The sequence below is a fragment of the Mustelus asterias genome, chromosome 8 (assembly GCF_964213995.1).
Source record: "Mustelus asterias chromosome 8, sMusAst1.hap1.1, whole genome shotgun sequence".
Classification (NCBI taxonomy): domain Eukaryota; kingdom Metazoa; phylum Chordata; class Chondrichthyes; order Carcharhiniformes; family Triakidae; genus Mustelus; species Mustelus asterias.
Genome location: NC_135808.1, coordinates 138,769,573 through 138,794,410, shown reverse-complemented (window position 1 = coordinate 138,794,410; position 24,838 = coordinate 138,769,573). Strand labels below are relative to the sequence as shown.

At 47.7% G+C, this 24,838-nt stretch overlaps 1 protein-coding gene across 1 annotated transcript in view; it reads left to right on the top strand.

Moving 5' to 3' along the window:
• vav3a (vav 3 guanine nucleotide exchange factor a) overlaps window positions 1-24,838 on the top strand; it is a 232,985-nt gene that overhangs the window by 15,291 nt on the left and 192,856 nt on the right. Inside the window, exon 2 of the mRNA XM_078219234.1 lies at window positions 15,550-15,666. Coding sequence (XP_078075360.1) covers window positions 15,550-15,666 — 117 coding nt within the window. The remainder of the gene's footprint in view (window positions 1-15,549; window positions 15,667-24,838) is intronic.

Genomic DNA, 24,838 nt, shown 5'->3' with positions numbered 1-24,838 from the left:
CTGTGGAGGAACAGAGAGATCTTGGGGTCCATATCCACAAATCTCTAAAGGTTGCCAGTCAAGTGGATAGAGCTGTGAAGAAGGCCTATAGTGTGTTAGCTTTTATTAACAGGGGGTTGGAGTTTAAGAGCCGTGGGGTTATGCTGCAACTGTACAGGACCTTGGTGAGACCACATTTGGAATATTGTGTGCAGTTCTGGTCACCTCACTATAAGAAGGATGTGGAAGCGCTGGAAAGAGTGCAGAGGAGATTTACCAGGATGCTGCCTGGTTTGGAGGGTAGGTCATATGAGGAAAGGTTGAGGGAGCTAGGGCTGTTCTCTCTGGAGCGGAGGAGGCTGAGGGGAGACTTAATAGAGGTGTATAAAATGATGAAGGGGATAGATAGAGTGAACGTTCAAAGACTATTTCCTCGGGTGGATGGAGCTATTACAAGGGGGCATAACTATAGGGTTCGTGGTGGGAGATACAGGACGGATATCAGAGGTAGGTTCTTTACGCAGAGAGTGGTTGGGGTGTGGAATGGACTGCCTGCAGTGATAGTGGAGTCAGACACTTTAGAAACATTTAAGCGGTTATTGGATAGGCACATGGAGCACACCAGGATGATAGGGAGTGGGATAGCTTGATCTTGGTTTCAGATAAAGCTCGGCACAACATCGTGGGCCGAAGGGCCTGTTCTGTGCTGTACTGTTCTATGTTCTATGAGTGGAGGCCTGTGACTAGTGGTGTGCCGCAGGGATCGGTGTTGGGTCCATTGTTGTTTGTCATCTATATCAATGATCTGGATGATAATATGGTAAATTGGATCAGCAAGTTTGCTGATGATACAAAGATTGGAGGTGTAGTGGACAGTGAGGAAGGTTTTCAAAGCTTGCAGAGGGATTTGGACCAACTAGAAAAATGGGCTGAAAAATGGCAAATGGAATTTAACGCAGACAAGCGTGAGATATTGCACTTTGGAAGGACAAACCAAAGAAGAACGTACAGGGTAAATGGTAGGACTCTGAAGAGTGCAGTTGAACAGAGGGATCTGGGAATACAGGTACAGAGTTCCCTAAAAGTGATGTCACAGGTGGATAGGGTCGTAAAGAGTGCCTTTGGTACATTGGCCTTTATAAACCGGAGTATCGAGTATAAAAGTTGGAGTGTTATGGTAAGGTTATATAAGGCATTGGTGAGGCCGAATTTGGAGTATTGTGTACAGTTTTGGTCACCTGGTTACAAGAAGGATGTAAATAAGATTGAAAGAGTGCAGAGAAGGTTCACAAGGATGTTGCCGGGACTTGAGAAGCTGAGTTACAGAGAGAGATTGAATAGGTTGGGACTTTATTCCCTGGAGCGTAGAAGATTGAGGGGAGATTTGATAGAGGTGTATAAGATTTTGATGGGTATAGATAGAGTGAATGCAAGCAGGCTTTTTCCGCTGAGGCTCGGGGAGAAAAAAACCAGAGGGTGAAAGGAGAAAAGTTTAAAGGGAATATTAGGGGGGGCTTCTTCACGCAGAGAGTGGTGGGAGTGTGGAATGAGCTGCCGGATAAAGTGGTAAATGCGGGGTCACTTTTAACATTTAAGAAAAACTTGGACGGGTTCATGGATGAGAGGGGTGTGGAGGGATATGGTCCAAGTGCAGGTCAGTGGGACTAGGCATAAAATGGTTTGGCACAGACAAGAAGGGCCAAAAGGCCTGTTTCTGAGCTGTATGGTTCTATGGTTAGGTCCAGGCAGCTAAAAACGGAGGGAGCTCTGGAGGAATACAAAGAAAGTAGGAAAGAACTCAAACGAGGAACTAGAAGGGCAAAAAGGGGTCACGAAATGACCTTGGCAGACAGGATTAAGGAGAATCCCAAGGCATTTTATTCATACGTTAGGAACAAAAGGGTTGTCAGGGAAAAAATTGGACCTCTCAGAGACAAAAGTGGGGAATTATGCTGAGAGCCCAAAGAAGTAGGGGAGATCCTAAATGAATACTTTGCGTCGGTATTCACAAAGGAGAGGGATGTGTTGACTGGGAGTGTCTCGGAGGGGAGTGTTGACTCGTTAGAGAAAATCTCCATTACAAGGGAGGAAGTGTTAGGTTTTTTAGGGAATATAAAGACTGACAAATCCCCAGGGCCTGATGGAATCTATCCAAGGCTGCTCAGGGAGACGAGAGATGAAATCGCTGGGCCTCTGACTCAAATCTTTGTCTCGGCACTGGACACAGGTGAGATCCCAGAGGATTGGAGGATAGCTAATGTGGTCCCATTATTTAAGAAGGGTGGGAAGGATAACCCAGGTTATTATAGCCGGTGAGCTTGACGTCCATGGTAGGGAAGTTGTTGGAGAGGATTCTTAGAGATAGGATGTATGCGCATTTAGAAAGGAATAAACTCATTAACGATAGTCAGCATGGTTTTGTGAGAGGGAGGTCATGCCTCACTAACCTGGTGGAGTTTTTTGAAGAAGTGACTAGAATGGTTGATGAGGGAAGGGCCATGGATGTCGTCTATATGGACTTTAGTAAAGCGTTTGACAATGTCCCTCATGGTAGGTTGGTGCAAAAGGTTGGATCTCATGGGATAAAGGGGGAGGTGGCTAGATGGGTGGAGAACTGGCTTGGTCACAGAAGACAGAGGGTGGTAGTGGAAAGGTCTTTTTCCGGCTGGATGCCTGTGACTAGTGGTGTTCCGCAGGGCTCTGTATTGGGACCTCTGCTGTTTGTGATTTATATAAACGATCTGGAAGAAGGTGTAACTGGGGTGATCAGTAAGTTTGCGGACGACACGAAAATGGCTGGACTTGCAGATAGTGAGGAGCATTGTCAGAGGCTACAGAAGGTTATAGATAGGCTGGAAATTTGGGCAAAGAAACGGAAGATGGAGTTCAATCCTGATAAATGCAAAGTGATGCATTTTGGTAGAACTAACGTAGGGGGGAGCTATATGATAAATGGCAGAACCATTAAGGGTGTAGATACGCAGAGGGGCCTGGGTGTGCAAGTCCACAGATCCTTGAAGGTGACGTCACAGGTGGAGAAGGTAGTGAATAAGGCATATGGCATGCTTGCCTTTATCAGATGGGGCATAGAGTATAAAAGTTGGGGTCTGATGTTGCAGATGTACAGAATGTTGGTTCGGCCGCATTTGGAATACTGCGCCCAGTTCTGGTCACCACACTACCAGAAGGACGTGGAGGCTTTGGAGAGAGTGCAGAGGAGGTTTACCAGGATGTTGCCTGGTATGGAGGGGCTTAGTTATGAGGAGAGATTGGGTAAACTGGGGTTGTTCTCACTGGAAAGACGGAGGATGAGGGGTGACCTAATAGAGGTGTATAAAATTATGAAAGGCATAGATAGGGTGAACGGTGGGAAGCTTTTTCCCAGATCGGTGGTGACGTTCACGAGGGGTCATAGGTTCAAGGTGAGGGGGGGGAGGTTTAACACGGATATCAGAAGGACGTATTTTACACAGAGGGTGGTGGGGGCCTGGAATGCGCTGCCGGGCAAGGTGGTGGAGGCGGACACACGGGAACGTTTAAGACTTATCTAGATAGCCACATGAATGGAGTGGGAATGGAGGGATACAAAAGAATGGTCTAGTTTGGACCAGGGAGCAGCGTGGGCTTGGAGGGCCGAAGGACCTGTTCCTGTGCTGTATTGTTCTTTGTTCTTTTGTTAAAACATGAGGGCATAGGTTTAAGCTGAGAGGGGAGAGATACAAAAATGTCCAGGGGGCAATTGTTTCATGCAGAGGGTGGAGAGTGTCTGGAACAAGCTGCCAGAGGTAGTAGTAGAGGCAGGTACAACTTTGTCTTTTTAAAAAAGCGTTTAGACAGTTGCATGGGTAAAATGGGTATAGATGGATAGGGGCCAAATGCGGGCAATTGGGATTCGGTGTTTTAAAAAAAGGGCGGCATGGGCAAGTTGGGCTGTCCCATGCTGTAAGCCTCTATGACTCTGAGGTGCTGTGCATATTAAATTAAACATTCTCCACTTTCAGATGAATAGGTCATGACCAACATTGTATTGAGGGTACATTAATCCCGAGCCTGTACATAGCCCAGTGGCAGTCCGTACAGCCCTCAGTGCCACCCCACATCTGGCCTACCCAGATGGCTCCCATCTCCGTCACCCTTCTCCCCACTTCTTCCAATTCTGATAGCTGGCACCTCCCCCAGTCTCTTCACTCTACACTGAGTGAAGAGAAGGCTAGATGGGTGGAGAACTGGCTTGGCCATAGGAGACAGAGGGTAGCAGTCGAAGGGTCTTTTTCTGGCTGGAGGTCTGTGACCAGTGGTGTTCCGCAGGGCTCTGTACTGGGACCTCTGCTATTTGTGATATATATAAGTGATTTGGAAGAAGGTGTAACTGGTATAATCAGCAAGTGTGCGGATGACACGAAGATGGCTGGACTTGCGGATAGCGATGAACATTGTCGGGCAATACAGCAGGATATAGATAGGCTGGAAAATTGGGTGGAGAGGTGGCAGATGGAATTTAATCCGGATAAATGCGAAGTGATGCACTTTGGAAGAACTAATGTAGGGAGGAGTTATACAATAAATGGCAGAGTCATCAAGAGTATAAAAACGCAGAGGGACCTAGGTGTGCAAGTCCACAAATCCTTGAAGGTGGCAGCACAGGTGGAGAAGGTGGTGAAGAAGGCATATGGTATGCTTGCCTTTATAGGACGGGGTATAGAATATAAAAACTGGAGTCTGATGATGCAGCTGTATAGAACGCTGGTTCGGCTGCATTTGGAATACTGCGTCCAGTTCTGGTCGCCGCACTACCAGAAGGACGTGGAGGCATTGGAGAGAGTGCAGAGAAGGTTTACCAGGATGTTGCCTGGTATGGAGGGTCTTGGCTATGAGGAGAGATTGGGTAAACTGGGGTTGTTCTCCCTGGAAGTACAGAGAATGAGAGGAGATCTAATAGAGGTGTACAAGATTATGAAGGGGATAGATAGGGTGAACGGTGGGAAGCTTTTTCCCAGATCAGAAGTGACGATCACGAGGGGTCATGGGCTCAAGGTGAGAGGGGCGAGGTATAACTCAGATATTAGAGGGCTGGTTTTTACACAGAGGATAATGGGGGCCTGGAATGCGCTGCCAAGTAGGGTGGTGGAGGCAGACACGCTGACATCGTTTAAGACTTACCTGGATAGTCACATGAGCAGCCTGGGAATGGAGGGATACAAACGATTGGTCTAGTTGGACCAAGGAGCGGCACAGGCTTGGAGGGCCTCCTGTGCTGTACTGTTCTTTGTTCTTAGAGTGACTATTCTGCTTCCTGGGCTGTGAGTTCTGGGATTTGTGTTAGAGTAGTTTTTATTTTTACATGGAAAGCGTTATCCTACACTTTGTTTATCACCTGTCAATTCTTGTGGCATTAAGGCAACATTGCTGAGAGAACCTCACAGGTTCTGCCTTTAACTGGAAGTAGCTGCTTTTCCCCAGCACTAACCTCACGGTAAAATATCCTTCAATTTATAAACACTTGTTCCATTTCCAGAATGTTCCTTATCGATCACCGGCTTCTTCAGATGGTTTCAAATATACATTGTTTGAAATTTCCACCCTGTGACATGCAGCTGTTGTATCTATTGATCTGTTCCAGGGGAAAATCATGACAGAATCGGCAAGCTCACTTTCCCTGCAGTAGCGGAGTCCACTCTGATATCCTGATCCACAAGCTTTTCCCGAAAAGTCTGTGCTTCCAGTCCAGCTGTAACCGGGTCTGTGGTGTTAGGGTGCGTCGCTCCTGTCTGGACGTGTGTGACAAAACTGACTGTCCCCTTTTGGCATTTCAAAATCTACTCCCAATTCTTTCCAAATCGTTTTGTGTTGTTTCCTTATCAATTTATCTTCCAGTTTATTTACTGCTACTAAACCCTTTTATCATGAAAGCTGCTTCTAGTGACATTCCTCGCTTGTTCTGTAGTCTCTTTTCTTGCCGAGCTCCGATTCTCCCCTGCTCTCCCTTCCTGGGCGATGATACATGATCTTTCCCTAATTGCAAAGTCATGACTTTTTCTTGGGATCTCGTCCTGGATCACTGTCGGAACGCAGTGCACTTCCTGCCTCTCCACATCCTTGCCTCACTTTTCCAAAGCACGGGTCTTATCTCCGAACCTTCATTCTTCAGGTGTATATATTTCAGTGTTTATATTTCCCAGTGACCTTTCCTGCTCTCCCTGTGATGGGGATCCCTCCACACATCGCCCCCTTCCTCATGGACATTACCTTTGGGTAATTTTCTTTTAATCAATAAACTGATCCTATTTATTCATCACCAATCAATTCTCTATTTGCCATAATAGATTCCTCATGGTTGGCCGGTTTGTGACTATGTGAAGTGCGTGGCACCCCCTCACTCTGTGTGCTTCAGAATCTGGAAGGATATAGTCAGCGTCACATGAGTATCCAAGCGTGAGCCCGAACTGTTTGACTCCTGTGTTGTACAATTGTTACTTTTCCCTCACTGCCTATCACTTTGCCAGGCCCTTTCCACTCTTTCCAGTCTTCTCTTTTATAATATATCCTCTCTCCCAGTGGAAACTGTATCCCTGATGGTCTTACTCAGGAAATTCTCTCCAAAACCTCAGCTTTAATGAAAGCCTCTCTGGCTGCAAGGAACACATTCAGATGAGCAGAGGAAGTCAGGTTCATGCTAATCCCTTCGAGAGCAGGGGCAACATCTGATAGGACCAAAGGCAACTCCAGAATCCTGCCATACACAACTGGTCTCGACTCTATCCCCCAACCACTGGCAAAGAGTTATTTGCGTGCACCATGCATGCCAATGCCACTTTCAATTTACCATCTGGTTGATCAGCCAGTATTGTATGTAACATGTTATCAGTATTGTATGTAGCATGTTATTTTTCCCGTATAGACCGTTACTGTCCCGAATCCTGTTCCCATCCATTTTAACAATGGTCCATTTGTCTTCACCAGGTATTGCAGTGAAAACACTCAATCCAGTCGCCTCATCTATACAGTGTGACAAAAAAATACCCCCCTCTTTGTCCCATACTTTTAAGTCCATTGTCACTGCATCATTAAACTCCCTGGCTCGTGGCAATCTCACAACAGGACGTGTTGGTGTTTTCTGATATTTTGTACAAATTTCACACCAAGCCGTGGCTCGCTCAATAAGGGCGGATTCTTTATCCAGCAATGCAGCATCTCACAGTAAAGCTTTTAACCCTGGGATCATCCTGAGGAGTCTGTACTATCTTTCAGGCCAGTCTGGGTGAGGTCCAGATCTCGGTACAGTGCTGGAGCTGGTGTCTAAGCAAAGCTTGACAGAATGGTCACCTTGGTGCGGATGTTCCAGACCCCTCGTGGCGGGACCCATCATGGAGACTGTGTGGATGGCCAAAGGTCCATTGGCCTTTGGCGGGATTGGATGATCCCAGAGGTAGGTGGGACCTGGAAATCCCACCCATTGTGTCCCCCTGAAGTTGACATTCCAGTGACAGGAGAGCGAGAGGCAATGTTTAAAACCAGCTGTCTGTTATTCAATAACAATGTGGATAGGTGGACCTTGTGTTCTTTTTAGCCAAATGCTTGTTGGAGTTGTTATTCTTTTCAGATTGTGTTACTGAATTGTTTTGTTTTTGATTGGGAACAGGAGAGTAATCGTGAAGCGATACTCAGTGATTCACTGGATCTCAGTTTATAGTCAGAAGTCTCACAACACCAGGTTAAAGTCCAACAGGTTTATTTGGTAGCAAACACTATTAGCTTTCGGAGTGCTGCTCCTTCGTCAGATGGAGTGGAAATCTGCTCTCAAACAGGGCACAGAGTCACAAAATCAAGTGACAGAATACTGGTTAGAATGCAAATCCCTACAGCCAACCAGGTCTCAAAGATACAGACAATGTGGGTGGAGGGAGCATTAAGCACAGGTTAAAGAGATGTGTATTGTCGCCAGACAGGACAGCTTGCAAGTCCAGGAGGCAAGCTGTGGGGGTTACTGATAATGTGACATAAATCCAACATCCCGGTTTAGGCCGTCCTCATGTGTGCGGAACTTGGCTATCAGTTTCTGCTCAGCGACTCTGCGCTGTCGTGTGTCGTGAAGGCCGCCTTGGAGAACGCTTACCCGAAGATCAGAGACTGAATGCCCGTGACTGCTGAAGTGCTCCCCCACAGGAAGAGAACAGTCTTGCCTGGTGATTGTCGAGCGGTGTTCATTCATCCGTTGTTGTAGCGTCTGCATGGTTTCCCCAATGTACCATGCCTCGGGACATCCTTTCCTGCAGCGTATCAGGTCGACAACGTTGGCCGAGTTGCAAGAGTAGGTACCGTGTACCTGGTAGATGGTGTTCTCACGTGAGATGATGGCATCCGTGTCGATGATCTGGCACGTCTTGCAGAGGTTGCTGTGGCAGGGTTGTGTGGTGTCGTGGTCACTGTTCTCCTCCACCCACATTGTCTGTATCTTTAAGACCTGGCTGGTTGTAGGGATTCGCATTCTAATCAGTATTCTGTAACTTGATTTTGTGTCTCTGTGCACTGTTTGAGAGCACATTTCCACTCCATCTGATGAAGGAGCAGCGCTCCGAAAGCTAATGGCATTTGCTACCAAATAAACCTGCTGGACTTTAACCTGGTGTTGTAAGACTTCTTACTGTGTTCAACCCAGTCCAACGCCGGCATCTCCACATCATGACTCTCAGTTTATAACCAGCATTGAGGCTGAACTTTAACTCATCCCAACTCAGACCAAATCCCATTCGCCCATCATCCCCTCGACTCTCTGACTTGCATCGGCTCCTGGTCTGGCAATGTCTCAATTAGAAAATTCTCATCCTAGCTTTCAAATCCCTCCACTGCCTCACCCCTCCCTATCTCTGTTACCTCCTCCAACCCCTACACCCCCTCCCTATCTCTGTAACCTCCTCCAACCCCTACACCCCCTCCCTATCTCTGTAACCTCCTCCAACCCTTACACCCCTCCCTATCTCTGTAATCTCCTCCAGCCCCGACACCCCTCCCTATCTCTGCAACTTCCTCTAGCCCCTATATACCCCTCCCAATCTCTGTAACCTCCTCCAACCCCTACACCCCATCCCTATCTTTCAAAGCAATCTTTCACAGTGCTCAGTAAAAGTATATACCAGTGATAAGGAAGGACTGTCGAAAAAGAGATAATCAGCCATGGATATCTAAGGAAATAAAGGAGGGATCAAATTGAAAGAAAATGCATACAAAGTGGCAAAGATTAGTGGGAACCTAGAGGATTGGGAAATCTTTAAAGGTACTAGTTCTGGGAAATGAGCCCGGCCAGGTCGTCAAAGTTTTGGTAGGGGAACATGTGGCAAATAGTGACCACAACTCTGTTAACTTTAGGATAGTAATGGACAAGGATGAGTGCTGTCCTACGGGCAGGGTGCTAAATTGGGGGAAGGCTGACTATAGCCGGATTAGGCAGGAATTGGTGGATGTTGATTGGGAGAGGATGTTCGAGGGTAAGTCCGCGTCTGGCATGTGGGAGTCTTTTAAGGAACTATTGATAAGGCTGCAGGATAGGCATGTGCCTGTAAAAAGGAAAGATAGGAAAGGTAGGATTCGAGAGCCGTGGATAACCAGGGAAATTGAGGATCTGATTAAAATGAAAAGGGAGGCGTACGTTAAGTCTAGGCAACTGAAAACAGATGGAGCTCTGGAGGAATACAGAGAGAGTAGGAAAGATCTCAAACGGGGAGTTAGAAGAGGTCACGAGATGTTCTTGGCAGGCAGGATTAAGGAGAATCCTAAGGCATTCTATTCATACGTTAGGAACAAAAGAGTTGTCAGGGAGAAAATTGGACCTCTCAGGGACAAAGGAGGGGAATTATGCTTAGAACCCAAGGGAATAGGGGAGATCCTAAATGAATACTTTGCATCGGTATTCACGAAGGAGAGGGGCGTGTTAACCGGGAGTGTCTCGGAGGGAGGTGTTGACCCGTTAGAGAAAATCTCCATTACAAGAGAGGAAGTGTTAGGTTTTTTAGGGAACATTAAAACTGACAAAGCCCCAGGGCCTGATGGCATCTATCCTCGACTGCTCAGGGAGACGAGAGGTGAAATTGCTGGGCCTCTGACGGAAATCTTTGTCGCTTCTTTGGACACGGGTGAGGTCCCTGAGGATTGGAGGATAGCGAATGTGGTCCCGTTGTTTAAGAAGGGTAGCAGGGATAACCCAGGAAATTATAGGCCGGTGAGCTTGACGTCCGTGGTAGGGAAGTTGTTGGAGAGGATTCTTAGAGACAGGATGTATGTGCATTTAGAACGGAACAATCTCATTAGTGACAGACAGCATGGTTTTGTAAGAGGGAGGTCGTGCCTTACAAATTTGGTGGAGTTTTTTGAGGAAGTGACAAAAATGGTTGATGAAGGAAGGGCCGTGGATGTCGTCTATTTGGATTTCAGTAAGGCATTTGACAAAGTCCCACATGGCAGGTTGGTTAAGAAGGTTAAGGCTCATGGGATACAAGGAGAAGTGGCTCGATGGGTGGAGAACTGGCTTGGCCATAGGAGACCGAGGGTAGTGGTCGAAGGGTCTTTTTCCGGCTGGAGGTCTGTGACCAGTGGTGTTCCGCAGGGCTCTGTACTGGGACCTCTGCGATTTGTGATATATATAAATGATTTGGAAGAAGGTGTAACTGGTGTAATCAGCAAGTTTGCGGATGACACGAAGATGGCTGGAATTGCGGATAGCGAAGAGCATTGTCGGGCAATACAGCAGGATATAGATAGGCTGGAAAATTGGGCGGAGAGGTGGCAGATGGAATTTAATCCGGATAAATGCGAAGTGATGCATTTTGGAAGAAATAATGTAGGGAGGAGTTATACAATAAATGGCAGAGTCATCAGGAGTATAGAAACACAGAGGGACCTAGGTGTGCAAGTCCACAAATCCTTGAAGGTGGCAACACAGGTGGAGAAGGTGGTGAAGAAGGCATATGGTATGCTTGCCTTTATAGGACGGGGTATAGAGTATAAAAGCTGGAGTCTGATGATGCAGCTGTATAGAACGCTGGTAAGGCCACATTTGGAGTACTGCGTCCAGTTCTGGTCGCCGCACTACCAGAAGGACGTGGAGGCATTGGAGAGAGTGCAGAGAAGGTTTACCAGGATGTTGCCTGGTATGGAGGGTCTTAGCTATGAGGAGAGATTGGGTAGACTGGGGTTGTTCTCCTTGGAAAGACGGAGAATGAGGGGAGATCTAATAGAGGTATACAAGATTATGGAGGGTATAGATAGGGTGAACAGTGGGAAGCTTTTTCCCAGGTCGGAGGTGACGATCACGAGGGGTCACGGGCTCAAGCTGAGAGGGGCGAAGTATAACTCAGACATCAGAGGGACGTTTTTTACACAGAGGGTGGTGGGGGCCTGGAATGCGCTGCCAAGTAGGGTGGTGGAGGCAGGCACGCTGACATCGTTTAAGACTTACCTGGATAGTCACATGAGCAGCCTGGGAATGGAGGGATACAAACGATTGGTCTAGTTGGACCAAGGAGCGGCACAGGCTTGGAGGACCGAAGGGCCTGTTTCCTGTGCTGTACTGTTCTTTGTTCTTTGTCAGCAGAAAGCCACGAATAAAGCGATAAAGAAAAGTACGATGGATTATGAGAGTAAACTAGCTCAGAATATAAAAACAGATAGCAAAAGTTTCTACAAATATATAAAACGAAAAAGAGCGGCTAAAATAAACATTGGTCCTTTAGAGGATGAGGAGGGGGATGTAATAACTGGAAATGAGAAAATGGCTGAGGCATTGAACAGGTATTTTGTGTCGGTCTTCACAGTGGAAGACACAAATAACACGTCAAAAATTGATGACAGGAAGGCTATGGCAGGTGAGGACCTAGAAACTATCATCACGAAAGAGGTAGTGTTGGGCAAGTTAATGGGGCTAAAGGTAGGCAAGTCTCCTGGTCCCGATGGAATGCATCCCAGGGGACTAAAAGAGAAGGCGGAAGAAATAGCAAATGCACTAGTTGTAATTTACCAAAACTCACTGGACTCTGGGGTGGTTCCCGCAGATTGAAAAACAGCAAATGTGACACCATTGTTTAAAAAGGAGGTAGATAAAAACCAGGTAACTATAGGCCGGTTAGCTTAACTTCTGTAGTCGGGAAAATGGTTGAATCTATCATCAAGGAAGAAATAGCGAGACATTTGGATATAAATTGTCCCATTGGTAAGACGCAGCATGGGTTCATGAAGGGCAGGTCATGTTTGACTAATTTGGTGGAATTCTTTGAGAACATTCCATGTGCAGTGGACAATGGGGAACCTGTGGATGTGGTGTATCTGGATTTCCAGAAGGCATTTGACAAGGTGCCGCACCAAAGGCTGCTACATAAGATAAAGGTGCATGGTGTTATGGGTAATGTATTAGCATGGATAGAGGATTGGTTAACTAACAGAAAGCAAAGAGTGGGGGTAAATGGGTGTTTGTCTGGTTGGCGATCAGTGAATAGTGGTGTGTCTCAGGGATCAGTGTTGGAACTGCAATTGTTTACGATTTACAGAGATGATTTGGAGTTGGGGACCAAGTGTAGTGTGTCAAAATTCGCAGGTGACACTAAGATGGGTGGCAGAGCAAAGTGTGCAGAGGACACTGAAAGTCTGCAAAGGGATATCGATAGTCTAAGTGAGTGGGCGAGTGTCTGGCAGATGGAGTACAATGTTGGTAAATGTGAGGCCATCCATTTTGGTAGCAATAACACCAAAATGGACTATTATTTAAATGGTAAAAAATTGCAGCATGCTGCTGTGCAGAGGGACCTGGGTGTCCTTGTGCAGGAATCTCAAGGAGTTGGTTTGCAGGTGCAGCAGGTGATTAAGAAGGCAAATGGAATTTTGTCCTTCATTGCTAGAGGGGTGGAGTTTAAAAACATTCCGGAGTTGAGAGGGCTGGCTTGTGAGGAGAGACTGAGTAGACTGGGGCTATACTCATTGGGATTCAGAAGAATGAGGGGAGATCTTATAGAAACATATAAGATCATGAAGGGAATAGATAAGATAGAAGCAGGGAAGTTGTTTCCACTGGCGGGTGAAACTAGAACTAGGGGGCATAGCCTCAAAATAAGGGGAAGCAGATTTAGGACTGAGTTGAGGAAGAAATTCTTCACACAAAGGGTTGTGAATCTGTGGAATTCCCTGCCCAGTGAAGCAGTTGAGGCTACCTCATAGAACATAGAACAGTACAGCACAGAACAGGCCCTTCGGCCCACGATGTTGTGCCGACCTTCATCTGAAACCAAGATCAAGCTATCCCACTCCCTACCATCCTGTTGTGCTCCATGTGCCTATCCAATAACCGCTTAAATGTTCCTAAAGTGTCTGACTCCACTATCACTGCAGGCAGTCCATTCCACACCCCAACCACTCTCTGCGTGAAGAACCTACCTCTGATATCCTTCCTATATCTCCCACCATGAACCCTATAGTTATGCCCCCTTGTAATAGCTCCATCCACCCGAGGAAATAGTCTTTGAACGTTCACTCGATCTATCCCCTTCATCATTTTATAAACCTCTATTAAGTCTCCCCTCAATCTCCTCCGCTCCAGAGAGAACAGCCCCAGCTCCCTCAACCTTTCCTCATAAGACCGACACTCCAAACCAGGCAGCATCCTGGTAAATCTCCTCTGCACTCTCTCCAGCGCTTCCACATCCTTCTTATAGTGAGGTGACCAGAACTGCACGCAATATTCCAAATGCGGTCTCACCAAGGTCCTGTACAGTTGCAGCATAACCCCACGGCTCTTAAACTCCAACCCCCTGTTAATAAAAGCTAACACACTATATGCCTTCTTCACAGCTCTATCCACTTGAGTGGCAACCTTTAGAGATCTGTGGATATGGACCCCAAGATCTCTCTGTTCCTCCACAGTCTTCAGAACCCTACCTTTGACCCTGTAATCCACATTTAAATTTGTCCGACCAAAATGAATCACCTCACATTTATCAGGGTTAAACTCCATTTGCCATTTTTCAGCCCAGCTTTGCATCCTATCTATGTCTCTTTGCAGCCTACAACAGCCCTCCACCTCATCCACTACTCCACCAATCTTGGTGTCATCAGCAAATTTACTGATCCACCCTTCAGCCCCCTCCTCTAAGTCATTAATAAAAATCACAAAGAGCAGAGGACCAAGCACCGATCCCTGTGGCACTCCGCTAGCAACCTGCCTCCAGTCCGAAAATTTTCCATCCACCACCACCCTCTGTCTTCGATCAGACAGCCAGTTACCTATCCAATCGGCCAACTTTCCCTCTATCCCACACCTCCTTACTTTCATCATAAGCCGACCATGGGGGACCTTATCAAACGCCTTACTAAAATCCATGTATATGACATCAACCGCCCTACCTTCATCAACACACCTAGTTACCTCCTCAAAAAATTCTATCAAATTTGTGAGGCACGATTTGCCCTTCACAAATCCGTGCTGACTATCCCGGATTAATCCGCATCTTTCTAAATGGTCGTAAATCCCATCCCTAAGGACCTTTTCCATCAATTTACCAACCACCGAAGTCAGACTAACCGGTCTATAATTACCAGGGTCATTTCTATTCCCTTTCTTAAACAGAGGAACAACATTTGCCACTCTCCAGTCCTCTGGCACCATCCCCGTGGACAGCGAGGACCCAAAGATCAAAGCCAAAGGCTCTGCAATCTCATCCCTCGCCTCCCAAAGAATCCTAGGATACATTTCATCAGGCCCAGGGGACTTATCGACCTTCAGTTTATTCAAAACTGCCAATACATCCTCCCTCCGAACATCTATTTCCTCCAACCTATTAGCCTGTAACACCTTCTCTTCCTGAAAAACATGGCCCCTCTCCTTGGTGAACACTGAAGAAAAGGAATTAAGGGTGATGGTGAGTGGGCGGGTAAGTGGAACTGAGTCCACAAAAAGATCAGCCATGATCTTATTGAATGGCGGAGCAGGCTTGAGGGGCCAGATGGCCTACTCCTGCTCCTAGTTCTTATGTTCTTATCTATGTAACCCCCTCCAGCCCCTACACCCCTCCCTATCTCTGTAACCCCCTCCAGCCCCTGCACCCCTCCCTATCTCTGTAACCTCCTATTCCCCCTACACCCCTCCCTATCTCTGTAACCCCCTCCAGCCCCTGCACCCCTCCCTATCTCTGTAACCTCCTATTCCCCCTACACCCCTCCCTATCTCTGTAACCTCCTCCAGTTTCACTGATCTGAGATCTCTTCACTCTTCCCACTCTAGTTTCTGGGCAATGTCTAATTTATATCTTTCCTCACTAGGACCTGTGTCTTCAGCTGTGTGAACCCTAAGCTCTGGAATCCCCTACCCTGCACCTCTCTCACCTCCTGAAAACCCAACTCTTTGATGAAGCTTTTAGCCACCTGTCCTATCTCTCTATGTGCCGGTGTCTGATTTTGACTGAGTTCTGCTGCCATACAGCAACCTGGGATATTTAACTGTGAAGGTGCTATATAAATGCAAGTTGTTGGTAGCTGCTTATCCCTTTCCTGATAATGATTGGTCCATTCAGCTGCACTTTCTTCCTCTTCTTCCAGTTTCTCTGTTTGAAGAACATTCGGACGTTTCTCACTACTTGTTGTGACACCTTCGGGATGCGGAAAAGTGAACTTTTTGACGCTTTTGATCTTTTCGATGTCCGTGACTTTGCAAAGGTAAGAAAGAGTTGGTTCCTTTACTGTCCAATCAGGAGTTGTTGGCTCCTTTACTGTCCAGTCAGGATGTGCTGTCTCTGTATTGACCAATCAGGATAGTTAGACCATTACTGTCCAGTTCAGAGCATTGACCTTGTTGTCCAGTCAGGAGTGACTGTCTTTGGACTCTGTCGGTGATGGTATAAAGGTTTAAATGTTGTGGATCAGGGAACACACTCCAATCTCCTCTACATTCCTGCTGAATTCAGCTGGTCAGAGTCAATGCCAAACCCAACAAAGACCCTTCATGTGGACACTGGGTGAAACATGGGACTAAGCAACTTAAAGGTGATTTTCTCACATTCACAAGGGAGCTGTGATCCTCTCTGTGATGTTAGTGGCGAGGATTCGGGGATGAACAGTGACTGAGTTATCTCCCTGTGCTCTGTTTCCGGGAATTCTGACAGATAACTTGGCACAAGCAGAATGCGGAAGTGAAGTCACTTCTGGTCTAGAAGGATAATTAACTAGTGAAAGTAATTATCATCATTGCACAGGAGAGTGAGTGGGGAGATCATTGCATCAGAGATTGAAGTGTTGAAGATAGTTATCGGATAGTGAGTTAGTTCAGGAAGGATTGAGTGATTGGGAAAGTGAGGAAAGTTTGCATTTACTAAACCTCGGAAACATTAAAATCGAGCTTTGACTCTGTCCAACCCTCGCTCCCTCAGTATTGCCTCTCTGCTCCTCAGTATTCACTCTGTGTCCACCCCCAGTACTGACACCATCATGAGTACGGAATACTCTCAGGCTTTACAAAGTAAGGTGAACCCTGAAGTATTCATCCCAAAAGTGAAACTGTTTTACTCCAGGCTTTATACAATTTAACAAATTTGAAACCGATCATATGGGAATCAGAAATTCTTAACTCACAGGAGGAGGCCATTCAGCCCATCCTGCCGAGTACTGACTCTGTGAACGAGCTATCCAATTAGTCCCCCGATTATTTCCATTCTACAAATCTTTCCCCTTCAACTCTCTCCCAAATTCCCTTTTGAAAGTTATTATTGAATCTGCTTCCACCGCCCTTTCAGGCAGCACATTCCAGATCACAACAACTCACTGTGTCAAATAAACTCCCCTCATCTCCCCCTCTGGTTCTTTTCCCAATTCTCTTCAATCTGTGTCCCTCTGGTTACCCACCCTCCTGTCACTGCAAACACTTTCTCCTGATTTACTCCATCAAAGCTCTTCCTGATTTTGAGCTCCTCTATTAAATCTCCTCTTAACCTTCTCTGCTCCAAGGAGAACAATCCCAGCTTCTCCAGTCTCTCCACATTCACTGAGGTCCCTCATCCCTGGGAACATTCTGGTAAATCTCCTCCGCACCCTCTCCAAGGCCCTGACATCCCTCCTAAAGTGTGGAGCCCAGAACTGGATACTATTCTCCAGCTGGGGTCTAAACAGTGAAGTATGAAAGGTTTAAACTCTCTTTCCATTTTTGCACTCTGTCTATCGTTGCAATGCCCAGCAGCATCAGAACATTGGAAATAGGAGCCGGAATCAGCCATTTCCCCTCGAGGCTTCTGAGTTGTGTGTTGGTTGTGACTGGCTAATGAGCAGTAGAAGAGACATCGAAATGTCTGAACTGATTTATTGTATGAGTAAATCTATCTACACATATGCAAGACTATTGGTGCTACTCAATCCAACCTGTGAGCTTTGACCTACCAGACTCCTAGCTGTGTGACCTTCTCTTGAAGCACCATGTGGGTGGCACTGTCCCTGTGACTGTGGTTAGTTGGGGTGGATGATAGCGAGCTGGGATATCTGGTGGGGGCAGGATGTCTTTAATCTGCTGGGGGCAGGATGTCTTTAATCTGCTGGTTCCACTACACTACACTACACCACACTACACGAGCTGATTACCCTTCACAAGGCTTGGGCTTGCTTCAGTCGCTGTCTCGAGGGTTCCGTGACTTGCATTGGGTTGAGCAGGAATTTTGCCGGCTGATTTATCCTTCCCAGGAATCTGAAGACTTGTGCTCCAGAACTTGCCGCTCCCCTAGCCAAGCTCTTCCAGTACAGTTACAACACTGGCATCTACCCAACAATGTGGAAAATTGCCCGGGTACGTCCTGTACACAAAAAGCAGGACAAATCCAACCCGGCCAATTACCACCCAATCAGTCTGCTCTCGATCATCAGTAAAGTGATGGAAGGGGCCATCGACAGTTCGATCAAGCAGCACTGACAAGTAGACAGTTACATGGGTAAGATGGGTACAGAGGGATCTGGGCCAAATGCAGGCAATTGGGATGAGCTTAGGGGTTTAAAAAAAAGGGTAGCATGGAGAAGTTGGACTGAAGGGCCTGTTTCCACACTGGAACTGGTAGGTCTATGACTCTATGACCTCCTCAGCAATCACCTGCTCAGTGACGCCCAGTTTGGGTTTTGCCAGGGTCACTCAGCTCCTGACCTCATTACAGCCTTGGTTCAAACATGGACAAAAGAGCTGAATTCCAGAGGTGGGGTAAGCGTGACAGCTCTCGACATCAAGGCCACATTGAACCGAGTGTGGCATCAAGGAGCCCGAGCAAAACTGGAATCAATGGATATCAGGGGGCAAACTCTCCACTGGTTGGAGTCATACCTGGTACATCGGAAGATGGTTGTGGTTGTGGAGGGTCAGTCATCTCAGCTCCAGGACATCTCAGCAGGAGTCCCTCAAGGTAGTGTCCGAGGCCCAACCATCTTCAGCTGCTTCATCAATGACCTTCCCTCCATCATAAGGTCAGAAGTGGAGATGTTCGCTGGTGACTGCACAATGTTCAGCACCATTCGTGACTTAGAGAATCATAGAAACCCTCCAGTGCAGAAGGAGGTAATTCAGCCCATTGAATCTGTATCGACTCTGTTACCCAGGCCCTCTCCCCTGCCCTCTCCCCATAACACAGTAAGAGTTTTAACAACACCAGATTAAAGTCCAACAGGTTTATTTGGTAGCAAATACCATAAGCTTTCGGAGCGCTGCTCCTTCGTCAGATGGAGTGGAAATGTGCTCTCAAACAGGGCACAGAGACACAAAATCAAGTTACAGAATACTGATTAGAATGCGAATCCTTACAGCCAACCAGATCTTAAAGATACAGACAATGTGGGTGGAGGGAGCATTAAGCACAGGTTAAAGAGATGTGTATTGTCTCCAGACAGGACAGCCTGCAAGTCCAGGAGGCAAGCTGTGGGGGTTACTGATAATGTGACATAAATCCAACATCCCGGTTTAGGCCGTCCTCATGTGTGCGGAACTTGGCTATCAGTTTCTGCTCAGCGACTCTGCGCTGTCGTGTGTCGTGAAGGCCGCCTTGGAGAACGCTTACCTGAAGATCCAAGGCTGAATGCCCGTGACTGCTGAAGTGCTCCCCCACAGGAAGAGAACAGTCTTGCCTGGTGATTGTCGAGTGGTGTTCATTCATCCGTTGTCGTAGCGTCTGCATGGTTTCCCCAATGTACCATGCCTTGGGACATCCTTTCCTACCATTAACTGAGTAAGTCCTGCCCTGGTTCAATCTACCAAAATGCATCACCTCGCATTTATCTAAATTAAACTCCATCTGCCATTCATAGAACATAGAACATTACAGTGCAGTACAGGCCCTTCGGCCCTCGATGTTGCGCCGACCAGTGAAACCAATCTAAAGCCCCTCTAATCTACACTATTCCAATATCATCCATATGTGGGGGTAGGGTCTGGGTGGGATTGTGGTCGGTGCAGACTCGATGGGCCGAATGGCCTCCTTCTGCACTGTAGGGTTCCTATGATTCTATGATTCTATGTTTATCCAATAACCATTTAAATGCTCTTAATGTTGACGAGTCCACTACTGCTGCAGGCAGGGCATTCCATGCCCTTACTACTCTCTTAGTAAAGAACCTACCTCTGACATCTGTCCTATATCTCTCACCCCTCAATTTAAAGCTATGTCCCCTAGTGTTAGCCATCACCATCTGAGGAAAAAGGCTCTCACTATCCACCCTATCTAATCCTCTGATCATCCTGTATGCCTCTATTAAGTCACCCCTTAACCTTCTTCTCTCTAACGAAAACAACCTCAAGTCCCTCAGCCTTTCCTCATACAATCTTCCCACCATACCAGGCAACATCCTGGTAAATCTCCTCTGCACCCTTTCCAACACTTCCACATCTTTCCTATAATACGGCGACCAGAACTGTACGCAATACTCCAAGTGCGGCCGCACCAGAGTTTTGTACAGCTGCAGCATGACCTCCTGGCTCCGAAACTCAATCCCTCTACCAATAAAAGCTAACACACCGTATGCCTTCTTAACAACCCTTTCAACCTGGGTGCCAACTTTCAAGGATCTATGCACATGGACACCCAGATCCCTCTGTTCATCCACACTACCAAGTATCTTACCATTAGCCCAGTACTCTGTATTCCTGTTACTCCTTCCAAAGTGAATCACCTCACACTTTTCCGCATTAAACTCCATTTGCCACCTCTCAGCCCAGCTCTGCAGCTTATCTATGTCCCTCTGTAACCTGCCACTTCCCTCCGCACTGTCTACAACTCCACCAACTTTAGTGTCATCCGCAAATTTACTAATCCATCCTTCCACGCCCTCATCCAGGTCATTTATAAAAATCCTGAGATTACTACCCTCAGGGTCCTGCTTTTTAACTTCCTTCCAAGCTCTTTGTACTCACTCTTTAGGACCTCCTCACTCTTCCTTCCCACGTCATTGGTACCGACGTGTACCACGACATCTGGCTGATCACCTTCCCACTTTAGAACGCTGTGCACGCGATCAGAGACATCGCTGACCTTGGCACCTGGGAGGCAACAAACCATGCGGGAGTCTCTGTCCCGACCACAGAACCTCCGGTCTGTACCTCTGACCATTGAGTCCCCTATCACTACTGCTCTCCTCTTCTTCATCCCACCCTTTTGCGCTGTAGAACCAGACGCAGTATCAGAGCTCCAGCTGTCGCAGCTTGTCCCAGGTAAAGCATCTCCCACAACAGTATCCAATTCAGTATACCTGTTGTGGAGGGGTATGGCCACAGGGGAACCCTGCTCTGCCTGTCCTTTCACATTTTTCCTGCCATCCTACAATCGGTCTGGTGAACCTGGGCTGAGCTCCCTCTCTGGCCAGTATCTCCTTCCTTGGGTAGGGTGACCAAAACTGTCCACACTGCTCCAGGTGCGAACTCATTCAGTGCGGAGTTTTGATTGCCTTTGCACCCGTCCTGCAGAGGAATATACAACCAGGATCTCAGTTTCTGTAACCCTTTAAAAATTGCACCATTCTGTTTAACTTACATCATCTTCCTTCTACATCCTAAATTGAAGCATATAGCCACTATAGGAAGGGTGTGATTGCAGTAGCGGGATTACAGAGGAGATTCACCAGGATGCTGCCTGGTTGCAGTGTTTCAGCTGTGAAGAGAGGCTGGTTAGGCTGGCGTTGTTCTCCTTGGAGCAGAGAAGGCTGAGGCGGACCTGATTGCGATGTACAAATTTATGAGGGACATAGATACGGTCGACAGAAAGAAACATTTCCCCTTCGTAGAGGGGTCATTAACCAGGGGGTATAGATTTAATAAGAACATAAGAACTAGGAGCAGGAATAGGCCATCTGGCCCCTCGAGCCTGCTCCGCCATTCAATAAGATCATGGCTGATCTTTTTGTGGACTCAGCTACACTGACCCGCCCGCTCACCGTAACCCTTAATTCCTTTACTGTTCAAAAATGTATCTATCCTTGCCTTAAAAACATTCAATGAGGTAGCTTCAACTGCTTCACTGGGCAGGGAATTCCACAGATTCACAACCCTTTGTGTGAAGAAGTTCCTCCTCAACTCAGTCCTAAATCTGCTTCCCCTTATTTTGAGGCCATGCCCCCTAGTTCTAGTTTCACCCGCCAGTGGAAACAACTTCCCTGCTTCTATCTTATCAATTCCCTTCATAATCTTATATGTTTCTATAAGATCTCCCTTCATTCTTCTGAATTCCAATGAGTATAGCCCCAGTCTACTCAGTCTCTCCTCATAAGCCAACCCTCTCAACTCCGGAATCAACCTAGTGAATCTCCTCTGCACCCCCTCCAGTGCCAGTATATCCTTTCTCAAGTAAGGAGACCAAAACTGTACACAGTCCTCCAGGTGTGGCCTCACCAGCACCTTATACAGCTGCAGGTTTTAAGGTAAGGGGCGGGGGATTTAGAGGGGATTTGAGCAAAAAACATCTTCACCCAGCGGGTGGTGGGAATCTGGAACTCTCTGCCTGAAAGGGTGGGAACCCTCACAATATTTAAAAAGCATTGAGATGAACACTTGAAATGCCACAGCATTCAAGACTACAGACCAAGCGCTGGAAAACGGGTATAGAATGGATAGGTGCTTGATAGCTGGCACAGTCATGATGGGCTGAAGGGCCTCCTTTTGTGCTGTAAAAGCCTGTGACTCTAAGCCTATGACTCTACTTTGCATGAAACCTTATCCACTCTGTGTCTGTTCTGCCAGTCCGTATGTGTCCTCAACATCACTGACGATCCTTGTGGAGTTTTGCACTCAGGTGGTTTAAGTTATAAAGCAGGAGCACCTGGAGACACCAATCTATACCTCCCTCCAGTCAGAAAACCACTGTTCACCGAGCTCTCTGCTTTCAGTCGCTTGGCAATCAAATATTCACGGCCCTGGATTCTTATAATCCCTGGGTTTGAGTTTTAACCAAGCCCCATCTACGATCAATAGCCCTATTATCAATAACCTTGATACAGAGTGATCATCCTGATCAGGTAACATCTGCATTCTTTACGATGGAAAAATCAGAATGCAGAGGGTGTTAAATGGACCTCAGTATCTTTTCAAAAGTGCGAGTGAACCGGTTCACAGAAATCCACAGCTTCATCGTCGCTTTGATTGGAGCTGAATTCTTTGTTTCCAGCTTTTAAAAACACCATTTAAATTGACAAACCGCGAAATTTCAGCACAAATCTCTCGGTTGAGTCCAAAAACAGAACAACTGGTGCGAGTCAAACCTTTAGGGGAACTTCAGTAAGACCGAGATCTCAGAATAGAAACTGGGCCAAATTAATTTCCTGTGAAAGAACATTTCCTGCCACACTTCTCACAAACTCACGCCCATCTCAAACACTGGAGTGGTTCCTTATAGTCACTGCTGTAATGTAGGGAATGCAGCAGCCAACATGTACACAGCAAGATCCCACAAACAGCAATGTGAAAATGATTGCACAGTTTCAGTGACATCACTTGAATGATAATTACTGGACAGGGCAGGAGGAAATTTAGTTTAACATTACATCTGACAGTGCGGCACTCCCTCAGTACTGACCCTCTGACAGTGCAGCACTCCCTCAGCACTGACCCTCTGACAGTGCAGCACTCCCTCAGCACTGACCCTCTGACAGTGCAGCACTCCCTCAGCACTGACCCTCTGACAGTGCAGCACTCCCTCAGCACTGACCCTCTGACAGTGCAGCACTCCCTCAGCACTGACCCTCTGACAGTGCAGCACTCCCTCAGCACTGACCCTCTGACAGTGCAGCACTCCCTCAGCACTGACCCTCTGACAGTGCAGCACTCCCTCAGCACTGACCCTCTGACAGTGCAGCACTCCCTCAGTACTGACCCTCTGACAGTGCAGCACTCCCTCAGCACTGACCCTCTGACAGTGCAGCACTCCCTCAGCACTGACCCTCTGACAGTGCAGCACTCCCTCAGCACTGACCCTCTGACAGTGCAGCACTTCCTCAGTACTGACCCTCTGACAGTGCGGCACTCCCTCAGCACTGACCCTCTGACAGTGCAGCACTCCCTCAGCACTGACCCTCTGACAGTGCCGCACTCCCTCAGCACTGACCCTCTGACAGTGCAGCACTCCCTCAGTACTGACCCTCTGACAGTGCAGCACTCCCTCAGTACTGACCCTCTGACAGTGCAGCACTCCCTCAGTACTGACCCTCTGACAGTGCAGCACTCCCTCAGTACTGACCCTCTGACAGTGCAGCACTCCCTCAGCACTGACCCTCTGACAGTGCAGCACTCCCTCAGTACTGACCCTCTGACAGTGCAGCACTCCCCCAGCACTAACCCTCTGACAGTGCGGCACCCCCTCAGTACTGACCCTCTGACAGCAGTCTGTAGATGGAGTGTTGATGTCTATGGAAGGGACTCGAATGCCTGAGTGTTTGTCACGGAGGTGAATGTGTCAGCCACTGACACAGTCAGTGTGAACTCAGGGAGTGTGAACTAGTCTCTCTCTCACTCTCTACACAGCCCCTCGTGTCAAAGCATTGGCTGCAGTTTGGGGAGGCAGATGGTTTCTGAACCACTTCCTGCTTCATGTGGCATTGAGATTGCACAGTCTGCTTCACAGAGTGGTTAACTGTTTAAACAGCGGAAATCACTAACAGATGGACAGCCTTTTATTTACTTAAGCACATTTCAGCTTCCCTGAGGTGTGAGCTCCTACTCAGTGACAGCAACATCAGAATCCAGTCTCACGCTTCAGTGCTCAAACCCCACTGTAAACATCGAATCCCGGCCGATCCTCACAGCACACTGTCAGAGGGTCAGTACTGAGGGAGTGCTGCACTGTCAGAGGGTCAGTACTGAGGGAGAGCCGCACTGTCAGAGGGTCAGTACTGAGGGAGAGCCGCACTGTCAGAGGGTCAGTACTGAGGGAGTGCGGCACCGTCAGAGGGTCAGTACTGAGGGAGAGCCGCACTGTCAGAGGGTCAGTACTGAGGGAGAGCCGCACTGTCAGAGGGTCAGTACTGAGGGAGTGCGGCATTGTCAGAGGGTCAGTACTGAGGGAGAGCCGCACTGTCAGAGGGTCAGTACTGAGGGAGTGCGGCACCGTCAGAGGGTCAGTACTGAGGGAGTGCGGCATTGTCAGAGGGTCAGTACTGAGGGAGTGCTGCACTGTCAGAGGGTCAGTACTGAGGGAGTGCCGCACTGTCACAGGGTCAGTACTGAGGGAGTGCCGCACTGTCACAGGGTCAGTACTGAGGGAGTGCCGCACTGTCACAGGGTCAGTACTGAGGGAGTGCCGCACTGTCAGAGGGTCAGTACTGAGGGAGTGCCGCACTGTCAGAGGGTCAGTACTGAGGGAGTGCCGCACTGTCAGAGGGTCAGTACTGAGGG